This window comes from Lissotriton helveticus, chromosome 7 (genome assembly GCF_964261635.1).
Source record: "Lissotriton helveticus chromosome 7, aLisHel1.1, whole genome shotgun sequence".
NCBI lineage: Eukaryota > Metazoa > Chordata > Amphibia > Caudata > Salamandridae > Lissotriton > Lissotriton helveticus.
The window spans coordinates 1,003,010,055-1,003,023,037 of NC_136068.1; the positions used below are offsets into that span (position 1 = coordinate 1,003,010,055).

General features: G+C 47.9%; 1 protein-coding gene across 4 annotated transcripts in view; it reads left to right on the forward strand.

Annotated features, from left to right (window-relative positions):
- Window positions 1-12,983, forward strand: part of GRIA1 (glutamate ionotropic receptor AMPA type subunit 1) — a 559,324-nt gene that overhangs the window by 333,275 nt on the left and 213,066 nt on the right. For all 4 annotated transcript variants that reach the window (XM_078653641.1, XM_078653640.1, XM_078653642.1 and 1 more), the window contains exons 6-7: window positions 7,259-7,420; window positions 11,851-12,018. In XM_078653641.1, coding sequence (XP_078509767.1) covers window positions 7,259-7,420; window positions 11,851-12,018 — 330 coding nt within the window. The remainder of the gene's footprint in view (window positions 1-7,258; window positions 7,421-11,850; window positions 12,019-12,983) is intronic.

Genomic DNA, 12,983 nt, shown 5'->3' on the forward strand with positions numbered 1-12,983 from the left:
GCAATAAAAAACAGGAGTGCAGTCTCGTCGTTCGAAAAGGCAGGAGTATACTGGCAAAATAGAAACAAGACCTCATCAAGGTAAAAACAAGCAGCAGTCCGTCATCTTTCTCAGGCACCCGGGGATGACCGGGCCCTCGCACAGTGTCTAAGTCTCCAGTTTCCGAACATCGAACAGGAGGTTCTGAAGCCGCCGATGTACAAATCCGTTGGTGGATAGCAGCACCATATTTCGGAGCTTTCGAGGGGGGTGAGGCAATGATATCACCGAGGCAAGAGGGGACCCTGGAGGAGCGTTCACCCAAGATGGCGGTGGATCGGGACAAGTCCTCAGGAGCACCGGGGGCCAAGGTCGTGTGGAAAGATCTCAAGGCAGCAAGAACGTCGCCGATCGTAGGCTCACGTCCACATGGCCATATTTCCGCGCAATCTAGCAACCGGAGATCGCCATCAGGAGGAAATCCACAGCTCCAAACTGCGGCAGCCATTTTGTAAATTCAACCCCTTCTTCACTCTCGGCCACCCCCGGAGCAGTCCACAGATGTAGGCCTTTACAGATGTCTGGGGGGGTCCCGGCAATGACCACAGCGGTGCAGAAAAGAGAGCCCCACCAGGCGGAAGGTCGCCTATGCTCGAGCCGGCGCTCCTCAAAAGTATAGCTCGAGCGTGAGGGTCCAGGGTCGATGGACGGAGCGGCGGCGGGGAAACCCCTTCACACGGTTAGTCCATGGAGCACCGCGCCCCGCACCAGCCTCACGGCCGTCAAGGCTGGCCCGGTTCAGGATCACCTGGGATTTCTCACAGTGGCTCTCTCTCGTGGTGCAGTCTCTCGGCCGGGGCCAACAGTCACCACAACGCCAGGCCGGATCCAATAGGCGAAGCCCCGGTCTCAGCTCCACAAAGGCCCCGGTCTCCGCGAGTGGGCACAACTCCGGATCCACCGCAAGTCGGAGCTTCCAGGTCAGACGGTGAGTGGGAGCGAAGTGTTGCGTTTCTCTTTCTTCGAAAATGCATCGTCTCTGGGCAGGATATGTAGCAGGATATGTGAGTCAGGCCAGAGGGCTGACGGAGCCGAGCTACAAGGTGACCATTTCGCTCGCGAGCTTGGCTCCTCCTCGGATTTTTGGTAAATTGATCTCTCTTTAGGGGACCTTAGGTTTTGGGTGTCTTTTGACTTCCTCATATTTAGATAAGTGAAGGAGCATTAGTCCCTGGAACTAATGGCAGTTCCTAAGTGCTCTGTACAGCTCTCTTACATTCACCCCACAGATCATTTGGGACCGCTACCTCAAACAACGCAGTCAAGTCTTCCCACAATACCTTAGGAATGGCCACAATTTGCTCCATCTGAGTGTAACACTTATTAGGATTTTCTTTAAGCTTTGGAAGGGAAGTGGTAAAAAGGAAAAGATCTGATCGAGACCATGGAACGTGTACATATGCTCCTCCTTCTCCTTCTTGTGAGGGAAACTCTTAAGTTTCTCTTCAAACTGCTACTTCTCCCTCTTTTTAGCTTTGCTTTACTTTAACCCTTAGTTTCTTGGACCACAATTCTCTAAGCTTCTTGATGTCACTCCACTCTCTAATGCTTTCCACCAATTCCTTTACATGCATTCATAAATCTCTCGATTTTACCAATCACAATTCCTTCTCACTTGTATCCATCCTTGCATTCCTTCGCAACTTCTTTCGCTGTGTTATATCAATACCACATTCATCCGCCACCTTCTCCATCTTGTTGTGGACCTCTTTTGCCAATATCACTTCCTTCTTGCACACATAAAGCAACTCATCAGCTCATTTTCTCCATAGTACCCTTAGTAATCCATTCCCACATTTTCTTTCACCATCTCCTCAAATTCCATCCTTAACTGGGATAGATTTGTCCTCGGGTTGGTTTGCCCTGCACCGGTTGAGCTATCTGACAAGTCTGAGCAGGTTGGACTGACCCAAAGTTTTGCTATTGGTAAGAAATGATAGACATGCTTCCCGTACTTGGTGTTGAATCTTGTAGTAAACTTTGGCTAGATTGCCTCTGAGCTAAGCTAGGAGATGACTTAACTAGGGAAGCAGTAATTATCCTAGGCAGGGGTATGGCACTTATAGCAACTGATAGGGGAGCCCAAATAGAGGAAAGAACAGGTGTCTCCGTATAACTTGGGGGTGCGCAGTACTCCACTGAGGATTCTGCAGTCACTGCATTCTTGCGCAGCCCTGGTGCAGTAACACTTTGCGTACCCACGACTGTCGCGTTGCATGTATGTGGTCTAACACACGAAGGGGCATATTACCAACCAATAGAGATAATTTTTGTCTCTAACTTGTTTAGAGACAAAAATTATCGCCGCAAATCGGCGATTTTTATCGCAGATAAACCTTGCTATTAGCAAGGTTTATCGCAAATGCGATAAAAAACGGCCGCAATGCATGAATATTGCTGAAAAGTCAGCGATAATCATGCATTATCGAGCAAATGCTCTTAGCCATGTTATCCACCTCCCATTGGATAACATGGCTAAGAACTGCTCAGGGCAGGTGTTAGCTTTTGGAGATATTCGCGCTTAGCGCGAATATCTCCAAAAGTTGGTAATAGGAGATAGCGATGTTAGCGACTGTTTCCAGTCGCTAACCTCTTGGCACGCCCACTTTGCATGTCATTAGTGATAAATATCACTGACATGCAAAGCGGGGCCCAAGATGGTCGCTATCTCCTATTAGCTGTCGCTAACTGGTGTTAGCGACAGCTTGGTAATAGGGAGATAATTTTATCTCCGCTTTCTTGGCTTTTAAAGCTAAAAAAGCGGAGATAAACCCCCTTGATAATATGCCCCGTAGTTCCTCTATGAAAGCATCTTCTTCTTCACTTTCTGTATCTGATTCTTTCTCAGTTTTTTCTTTTTTCCCCCAGTTCTTTTTCTTCCTTCTCTAACAGAGGATATGATCCTACTGTTTCAATGACTTCCTCCCTAAAAATTTGTGAACCTTTCTTTGTCTTGCTCCGTTCTCCGTGAATGAACCTTACTACAAATCTTAAATTCAAATGTCTTCCTCTTTTTCTCACTCGCCATTTGTTCCCAAAGATTTAGCGCCTCAAATTGTGTTGTTCTAGGTTGCAGTTTTAGATCATACATTCATTGCCTCAAATTCTCCATTTGGGAAACGTGGAAGGTTCCACTTAAGGGAAATCGAAGCTATCCATCTTTGAATGTATATTCCTGCCATTAGTTAAGTTACATGCACGTGTGTAACGCTTTTTTCCCACCATTCCCCTTGCTGTGGTGCATTCAGAAGGGAATCTTTCTCCCTTATTTGCACATTCTCTCTTTTTGCCAAAGGAGTCCCCATTCTGACAACAATCGTAAGCAGTCCTGGTTCAACCTTCACTGCTCTCACACCAACAATGACCTTGATCCGTCCACCAAACCCAGCGTGTGCCCAAATATCCATGCCCATTCAGCACACAACTAGATGTTGCTATTGAAAGGGTTAGCAACGTGTTCAAAAAGAGACTGTTAGCAGTTAAAGATGTGTCACAAGTAGTCAAAATGGGCTGTTACCATAGAAATCTGCAGCAGAATGAGCAGAGAGAGTGATTGCTGGCAGAGGGTGAAGTTAGTAGTGGAAACTCTAGCATTGTGGACAGAGTCAGAGTCACGGTACTAGTCACATATTCAGAGGCACTGTGATAGTGGCATTCAGCAATATGGCAAGAGTAACTGTGCTAGTGAGGAATTCAGCACTATAGTCAGAGGTATTGTATTAATGACACATACAGGGGCACTGTGCTAATGTCATTAAGCACTATAGACAGAGGTACTATGTTAGTGACCTATTCATCACATTGGTCAGAGGCACTGTGCTAGTAACACATTCAGCACCACGGAGGAACCGTGTTAGTGACATAATAAGCACTATGGTCAGAGGCACTGTGCTAGTGAGGATTGCAGCACTATGGACAGAGGTACTGTGCTAGTGACTTTCCGCACTATTGTCAGAGGTACTGTGCTTGTGAGGATTTCAGCTCTATGGTCAGAGGCACTGTGCTAGTGACATATTCAGCACTACGGTCAGAGGTAATGTGCTAGTGAGGATTGCAGCACTATGGACAGAGGTACTGTGCTAGTGACATATTCAGCACCATGGTCAGAGGAACCGTGCTAATGAGGATTTCAGCACTATGGACAGAGGTACCGTGCTAGTGACATATTCAGCACTACGGTCAGAGGTACTGTGCTAATGAGGATTTCAGCACTATGGACAGAGGTACCGTGCTAGTGACATGATTAGCACTATGGTCAGAGGCACTGTGCTAGTGACATATTCAGTACTACGGTCAGAGCCACTGTGCTAATGAGGATTTCAGCACTATGGACAGAGGTACTGTGCTAGTGACTTTCAGCAGTACGGCACAGGTACTGTGCTTGTGAGGATTTTAGCTCTATGGTCAGTGTCACTGTGCTAGTAACACATTCAGCACCACGGTCAGAGGAACCGTGTTAGTGACATAATAAGCACTATGGTCAGAGGCACTGTGCTAGTGAGGATTGCAGCACTATGGACAGAGGTACTGTGCTAGTGACTTTCCGCACTATTGTCAGAGGTACTGTGCTTGTGAGGATTTCAGCTCTATGGTCAGAGGCACTGTGCTAGTGACATATTCAGCACTACGGTCAGAGGTAATGTGCTAGTGAGGATTGCAGCACTATGGACAGAGGTACTGTGCTAGTGACATATTCAGCACCATGGTCAGAGGAACTGTGCTAATGAGGATTTCAGCACTATGGACAGAGGTACCGTGCTAGTGACATATTCAGCACTACGGTCAGAGGTACTGTGCTAATGAGGATTTCAGCACTATGGACAGAGGTACCGTGCTAGTGACATGATTAGCACTATGGTCAGAGGCACTGTGCTAGTGACATATTCAGTACTACGGTCAGAGCCACTGTGCTAATGAGGATTTCAGCACTATGGACAGAGGTTCTGTGCTAGTGACTTTCAGCAGTACGGTCAGAGGCACTGTGCTAGTGACATATTCCGCTCTATGGTCAGAGGCACTGCGCTAGTGACATATTTACAGACACTGTGCTAGTAACATATTCAGTACTACGGTCAGATGTACTGTGCTAATGAGGATTTCAGCACTATGGTCAGGGGCACTGTGCTAGTGACTTTCCGCAGTACGGTCAGAGGTACTGTGCTTGTGAGGATTTCAGCTCTATGTTCAGAGACACTGTGCTAGTGACATATTGAGCACTAGGTTAGAGTCACTGTGCTAGTGACATATTCAGCACTATGGTCAGATGCATTGTGCTAGTGACATATTCCGCACTAGGTTAGAGTCACTGTGCTAGTGAGAATTTCAGCACTATAGTCAGAGGTACTGTGCTAGTGACATATTCAGCAGTACGGTCAGAGGTACTGTGCTTGTGAGGATTTTTTCAGCTCTATGGCCAGAGGCACTGTACTAGTGACGTATGCAGCACCAGGTTAGAATCACTGTGCTTGTGAGGATTTCAGCTCTATAGTCAGAGGCACTGTGCTAGTGACATAATAAGCACTATGGTCAGAGGCACTGTGCTAGTGACATATTCAGCACTATATTCAGAGAGCGCTGATGAGATTCCGCAGTATATTTCGAGGCGCTATGCTAGTGATACCTTCAGTAAAATTTACAGCAGCACTGGCGGAAGAGATGCTGCTGTCGAATGACGTGGCACAAAGGGCAGAGGCAGTTGTCGCTGTAATAGTGAAAGGTCCAGCACCACGGACAGCGGCGGCGGTGATGATTGAAGGAGTTAATGCGCGGGCAGAGGCACCAGCGAAAGGTAGAAGCTGTCACTTTGCCAGTAGATCGTAAGCAGTGTTTGGTTCCGTCAAAAGAGGGTCCTGTATCTGTACTAGGGGGAATTCAGTAGCATGAAGAGAGAGCTGTGATGGTCTTTGGCAAATTAAAATGCATACAGCAGTAAGTATGTGTTTGTAATCTGCATGTGGCACACTGCAGAGCAGGGTTCCAGTAGCGGTGCTCCGACTTGAGCTCATTATGGTAGGTATTTATTGAATTAACATGTGTTAGTTATGTGCTACTTAAAGTGCCAGTATAGCGTATAAAACCCCACTATCCCTGTAGCACGCTGCACGCCACTATCCCCTGGCACTAACGTGGGTCTGCCAGTTCCATGGTGTACTATGCCTGTGAAATGCTTTGTCGACCTTTAGAGACCTACCTGTGGGTCAGCTTCCCGTGGGTGTACTGCGGTGATGACGTGACACACTGTTCTTTATGATGTGTTTGACATTCACACTGCAGAGAAGCTGTGATTTGCTCGGGTGCAGAGATGTGTCTGTGGATTACGGCCACTGTAATGAAATATTTCTAATGACATGCTTAATCTGTTCCACATTAACGGGCAGTGTCCCACTTGTAATTCACTGGATTTGGCGCGGTCTGCTGCAACAGTCCTGTAATGTTTCTCTGGGCTTGGACTCTGTAATGACATGCTATGACTGCGGGTCTCATGCCGCACACAACAGTATAGGACGAGCCTGCTCAAATGTTGCTAGGATTTCTCTGCGTGTTTTGCATAGATCACAGCATCACTCTGGGACAATGCGGTGTGTTTGATACATTATAGTGGAGTCATTATGTGGCACGTCTGTGTGTTGGTTGCACTGCACTGATGTGGGACTGGCACACGACAAAGCTGCACGCCTCTGCTGAGCCTTATGTGCTCGGCCCACAAAGTGCAGGTTTCACATTGTAAGTGCATGTGTTTACCACTGTATAGTGCAGTGCTTCTGTGGCACGTCTGTGTGTTTGGCATACTATAATGCAGTCTTTCTGTGATAAACCTGTGTTCGGCACGCTGCAGTGCAGTAATTCACTGGTAATGCTGTGTGTTTGACTTACTACACTCAGCCAGCTTGTGATAAACCTATATTTTAGAACACTGCACTGCAGTCATTCCACGGTAGTGCTGTGGAATTGACATAATGAAGTCATTCTGTGATACACCTGTGTTCGGCACACTGCAGGGCAGTCATTCCACGGTAGTGCTGTGGGGTTGGCACACTGGAGAGCAGGATTCTTGTATCCTGAACACCCTTGGCAGTGAGGTACAAGCTTCTGGCTGGTCACTATGCACAGACTGGTTAATGGGGTGCTTAAGCCTTGCCCATGAGGGGGTCAGGCCGTGCTAGGCCTGTGCGCTGCTGTTTGCCGCTCGCTCCTGACATCCCACGCTTCCTTCTCGCAGGGCTTCATGGACATTGACTTGCAGAAGTTCAAGGAGGCCGGCGCCAATGTGACAGGTTTCCAGCTGGTGAACTATACCGACGTGGTGGCGTCACGAATCATCCAGCAGTGGAGGAGTTCAGACGAGAGGGAGCACCCCCGGGGGACCTGGAAGAAACCTAGGGTAGGTAGTGTCAACCAACCGAGTGAGCAGGCATCTAGAGGCCATGGGCCGGAGACCGAACCTTGTCAACCAGCACTTACCTAGGGGGCTTGATCCACACATCTGTACAAACACTCACTGAAAGGGGCATGTCACATCATAACTCACACGAGATAAAGTGATAGAGGTCTGTCTGCCACGCACCCTCCAACACCGTAGCGAAACCACACTAACATATGGCAAAGTAACTATTCCTCTATACTTCTCAGAACAGAAGACATGACACATCATCCCAAGACCAAACCACCCGAGCCACACTCACCTAGAGCGACATGATCAAAACTACTCCGGCAACACTCTCTTACAGGGACGTGATGCAAACAACTGAGTCAACGCTCACCTAGAGCGACTTGATCAAAACTACTCCGGCAACACTCTCTTACAGGGACGTGATGCAAACAACTGAGTCAACGCTCACCTAGAGCGACTAGATCAAAACTACTCTGGCAACACTCTCTTACAGGGACGTGATGCAAACAACTGAGCCAACGCTCACCTAGAGCGACTAGATCAAAACTACTCCGGCAACACTCTCTTACAGGGACGTGATGCAAACAACTGAGCCAACACTCACCTAGAGCGACTAGATCAAAACTACTCCGGCAACACTCTCTTACAGGGACGTGATGCAAACAACTGAGTCAACGCTCACCTAGAGCGACTAGATCAAAACTACTCCGGCAACACTCTCTTAGAGGGACATGATCCAAACAACTGAGCCAACGCTCACCTAGAGCGACATGATCAAAACTACTCCGGCAACACTCTCTTAGAGGGACGTGATCCAAACAACTGAGCCAACGCTCACCTAGAGCGACATGATCAAAAATACTCCGGCAACACTCTCTTACAGGGACGTGATGCAAACAACTGAGCCAACACTCACCTAGAGCGACATGATCAAAACTACTCCGGCAACACTCTTAGAGGGACGTGATCCAAACAACTGAGCCAACGCTCACCTAGAGCGACATGATCAAAAATACTCCGGCAACACTCTTAGAGGGACGTGATCCAAACAACTGAACCAACGCTCACCTAGAGCGACATGATCAAAAATACTCCGGCAACACTCTTAGAGGGACGTGATCCAAACAACTGAGCCAACGCTCACCTAGAGCGACATGATCAAAACTACTCCGGCAACACTCTTAGAGGGACGTGATCCAAACAACTGAGCCAACGCTCACCTAGAGCGACATGATCAAAAATACTCCGGCAACACTCTTAGAGGGACGTGATCCAAACAACTGAACCAACGCTCACCTAGAGCGACTTGATCAAAACTACTCCGGCAACACTCTCTTACAGGGACGTGATGCAAACAACTGAGTCAATGCTCACCTAGAGCGACTAGATCAAAACTACTCCGGCAACACTCTCTTACAGGGACGTGATGCAAACAACTGAGCCAACACTCACCTAGGGCGACATGATCAAAACTACTCCGGCAACACTCTCTTAGAGGGACGTGATCCAAACAACTGAGCCAACGCTCACCTAGAGCGACATGATCAAAAATACTCCGGCAACACTCTCTTACAGGGACGTGATGCAAACAACTGAGCCAACGCTCACCTAGAGCGACATGATCAAAACTACTCTGGCAACACTCTCTTAGAGGGACATGATCCAAACAACTGAGCCAACGCTCACCTAGAGCGACATGATCAAAAATACTCCGGCAACACTCTCTTACAGGGACGTGATGCAAACAACTGAGCCAACGCTCACCTAGAGCGACATGATCAAAACTACTCTGGCAACACTCTCTTAGAGGGACATGATCCAAACAACTGAGCCAACGCTCACCTAGAGCGACATGATCAAAAATACTCCGGCAACACTCTTAGAGGGACGTGATCCAAACAACTGAGCCAACGCTCACCTAGAGCGACATGATCAAAAATACTCCGGCAACACTCTTAGAGGGTCGTGATCCAAACAACTGAACCAACGCTCACCTAGAGCGACATGATCAAAAATACTCCGGCAACACTCTCTTACAGGGAAGTGATCAAAACAACTGAGCCAATACTTACCTACAGGGAAATGTCACAACATCCCAAGATCAAATAACCTAAGTCAGCACTCAGCTAGAAAGACATTATCAAAACAACTGGGTCAGCACTCACCGAGAGGTACATGGTCCCAAGGCTGAACAATCTGAACCAGCAGTCACCTAGAGGGACATCATCAAACCGAAAGAGTCAACACTCCCCTAGAAGGACATGATCAAACCAACTCAGTCAACACTCTCTTAAAGGAACATCAGCAACACAACTGAGCCAACACTCACCCAGAGGGATGTCATCCAAACAACAGAGCCAATACTTGCCTACTGGGACATTTCACAACATCCCAAGACTGAACCATCTGAGTCAGCACTCACTTAGAAGGACAAAATGATCAAAACAACAGTGTCTGCACTCACCTAGAAGTTTCATGGTCCCAAGGCTGAACAATCTGAACCAGCGGTCACCTAGAGGGACATGATCAAACTAAAAGAGTCAACACTCTCCTAGAAGGTCATGATCAAAGCAATTCAAACAACACTTTCTTAGAAAGACATCCTCAAAATAACTGAGTCAATACTCATCTAGTGGAAACCATTCCAAGCAAATGAGCCAACACTCACCTAGAGGGACATGATCAAAACAACCGAGTCAGCATGAGCCTGGATGGACATGGTCAAATCTAGTTAGCCAACACTCACCTAGAGGGACATGATCCCGAGACCTAACATGACCCACCAGTTACCAAGACGGACATGATCATAATTCAGCCAACACAAACCTAGACACACATGATCATAATTGAGCCAACATAACACTAAATGGACATGATAAATACAAATTAGCCGTCTAGTGCTCACTTAGAATGAAATTATCACATGAACAAACGATCTGACCCAGCAGTCACCTAGAGAGGCATGGGCCAAACAACTGAGTCTAAATGATCCAATCCACTGTGCTAACACTCATCAATAATGGCATTGTCCAAACAATTGAGCCAGCATTCACCTAGCAGGACAGGATCAAAACAACCAAACCAACACTCACCTAGAACCACATGATCCAATTAACCGAGCCAGAACTCACCTGGAGGGAGGTACTCCCCAGACCAAGCAACTAAGCCAGAACTCATCTAGAGGGACGGAATCCCCAGAGTAAACAAACTGAACCAACCCTCCACTAGAGGGACATAAACTGAGCCAACAGAGAGAAATCTTTCCTACATTACACAACTTGAGCCACACCGACTGAGCAGCTCAACAAATGGAGACAGGACCTGCCTGGGAGGGTGATATCCGGACCCACAAGCTTAGCTAGAACTTAGCCAGCGAGATAAGACCAGAAGCACACTGAGCAAAGACCCACCTTCAAGACATGGGCCTCAGAAAATAGAAACTGAGTCGGATTGCTAAATTGAAACAGTGCTGATGGTTGGGCTGCTGCAGGCCTGTTTATAAGCTGCACAGGAGTGAGCCATCAGAACGTGCTTCCATCAGAATGTGGCCCCATCCAAATACACGGACTCCATTTGTAGTGGTACCTATCTTTTTACTACACCCTCAATGCTGTGGCCAAGGGCACATGACTCGATTCGTACTCGACCGCCACCACTGCCCTCTCACGCGTTAAGACACTGTCATTCATTCCACGTGTATCATGAACTTTAGTGGAGTCCAACTGACTCCCTCACTATCCCTCCCCTCACACTTGTGAATTCACACTCATCCCACAACCATTCTTTTTAACTGCCCAGGCCGCTAGTGGAACCACCACACTCTGGGTGGGGACACTCCATCCCCTCTAAGCGAATAAGCAAGCAGGTACGCATCAGCCAATCCCGTGCCACCTTCGTGTGTTCCATACTTGGCTCAGGTTTCACACGTTGAGGAAACCAGAAATGGGCGGCGCTTTTCCAGTGGGCGTGGCATGGGCGGAAGCCAAAAGACAGTATGTCAGGTTTCCTACTTAGGAGAACGTGATGCAAAATGTAAGAGTTCTGTACTTCTTGCCTTCCCGCAAAATATTTCACCCACCCCCTATCACTAGCTTCGTACACGTCTGTGGAAACGAACCTATTGCTCCATTACTGCACTCCTAAATGTGGAATGTTTCCCCTTGTATGATTGCCCTTACTCATTCTACACATCAGCAGAATAATCCTACTCAGTTTGCTGTAAATCATTCATTCATTCATGTATATTATTGAACACATACACCTTTAAGGAGTCGCCCGCGTGGCCTCACAGACTCATGGAGTGTCATTCATTCATTCATTACCTGGCAGGCTTTGCACGGCTCGAGGCCCTCGCTGTTTTCTTATTGGTGGTCTGCGTGAGACACTGTGTGACATCTTCCTGCACTTCTTTTCGTCTGCAGTACACATCCGCGCTGACCTACGACGGGGTTCGAGTGATGGCCGAGGCCTTTCAAAACCTCCGGAAGCAGCGAATCGACATCTCCCGGCGGGGGAATGCAGGGGACTGTCTGGCCAACCCCGCTGTACCCTGGGGGCAAGGCATCGACATCCAGCGGGCGCTGCAACAGGTAAGCTCATCGAACCCCTCCCCTGGCGAGGCCACCCCTTCAATAGACTTTGCATTTCTGTAACTGTTACTTTAGAAGTTTCCACAGCCCACCGATGTGATATTTGTTTCCATGTTCTGTATTCACAAAACCAACAATATGTATTTCAGAAATCCTTCATCAGGGGTCAGCTGATCTGTCAAATATGCTTTTCTTCGCTGCTGCATTAATGGTTTCCTTCCCGTTTCCTTAAATTGAACAGGTGTCATTTAAGACCCTAGTGTAGAGTGATTATTTTGATCAGCCTCCATGTGGGGGTCAATTGTTCCATACTGTGCACTTTGCAAGACATGCAGGGGTGGCCGGTCATTATGAGAGATGGGGCTATTTTCAAAAGCATGATAAGTGTTTGTCAAGCTGGGCAAAGGTCAGTCTGACTTACACTCACCATGTTAGGGTCAGGCATCCAGGCGCTTTTCATGCACTAATGTGCAGGTGCCTGGCAGCCTGAGCTAAGCTTCTCCCAACTGAAGATATCACAGCCCAGAGGGCATTGACGTTCTCAAGTCCCCCACCCGGGTGCTTCCGGTTTAAGCCCTGAAGTTCCTACGGCTGACTGTCTATCACTGATACCTCATCACATAGTAGGGTGGGGTAAGCAAGTCTCACTGATCCCACTCTACTTTGCGAGGAGTCAGGGAAGGACCTCCTCCCATTGGCTGACCCATGACAAAGTCAGCCAATGACTGGAGGTGGGTGGAATCTTCTTTTTTTCCCATCCTTCTGCGAAGCCTTCCGGGCCTTCAAGTGCCTTCGCACTTCCTCTCCCACCACCCACTGGTCCTGTGACACAACCGCCACAGCCTGGTAAGTGCTTTTTCATTGTTTGGGTGTGTGCATCTATGTATGAATTTATGTGTATTTATGTGTAGGTGGATGGGTGTGTGTAAGTGTGTGAGTGTACGTCCTTGTGAATGGTGGGTGTG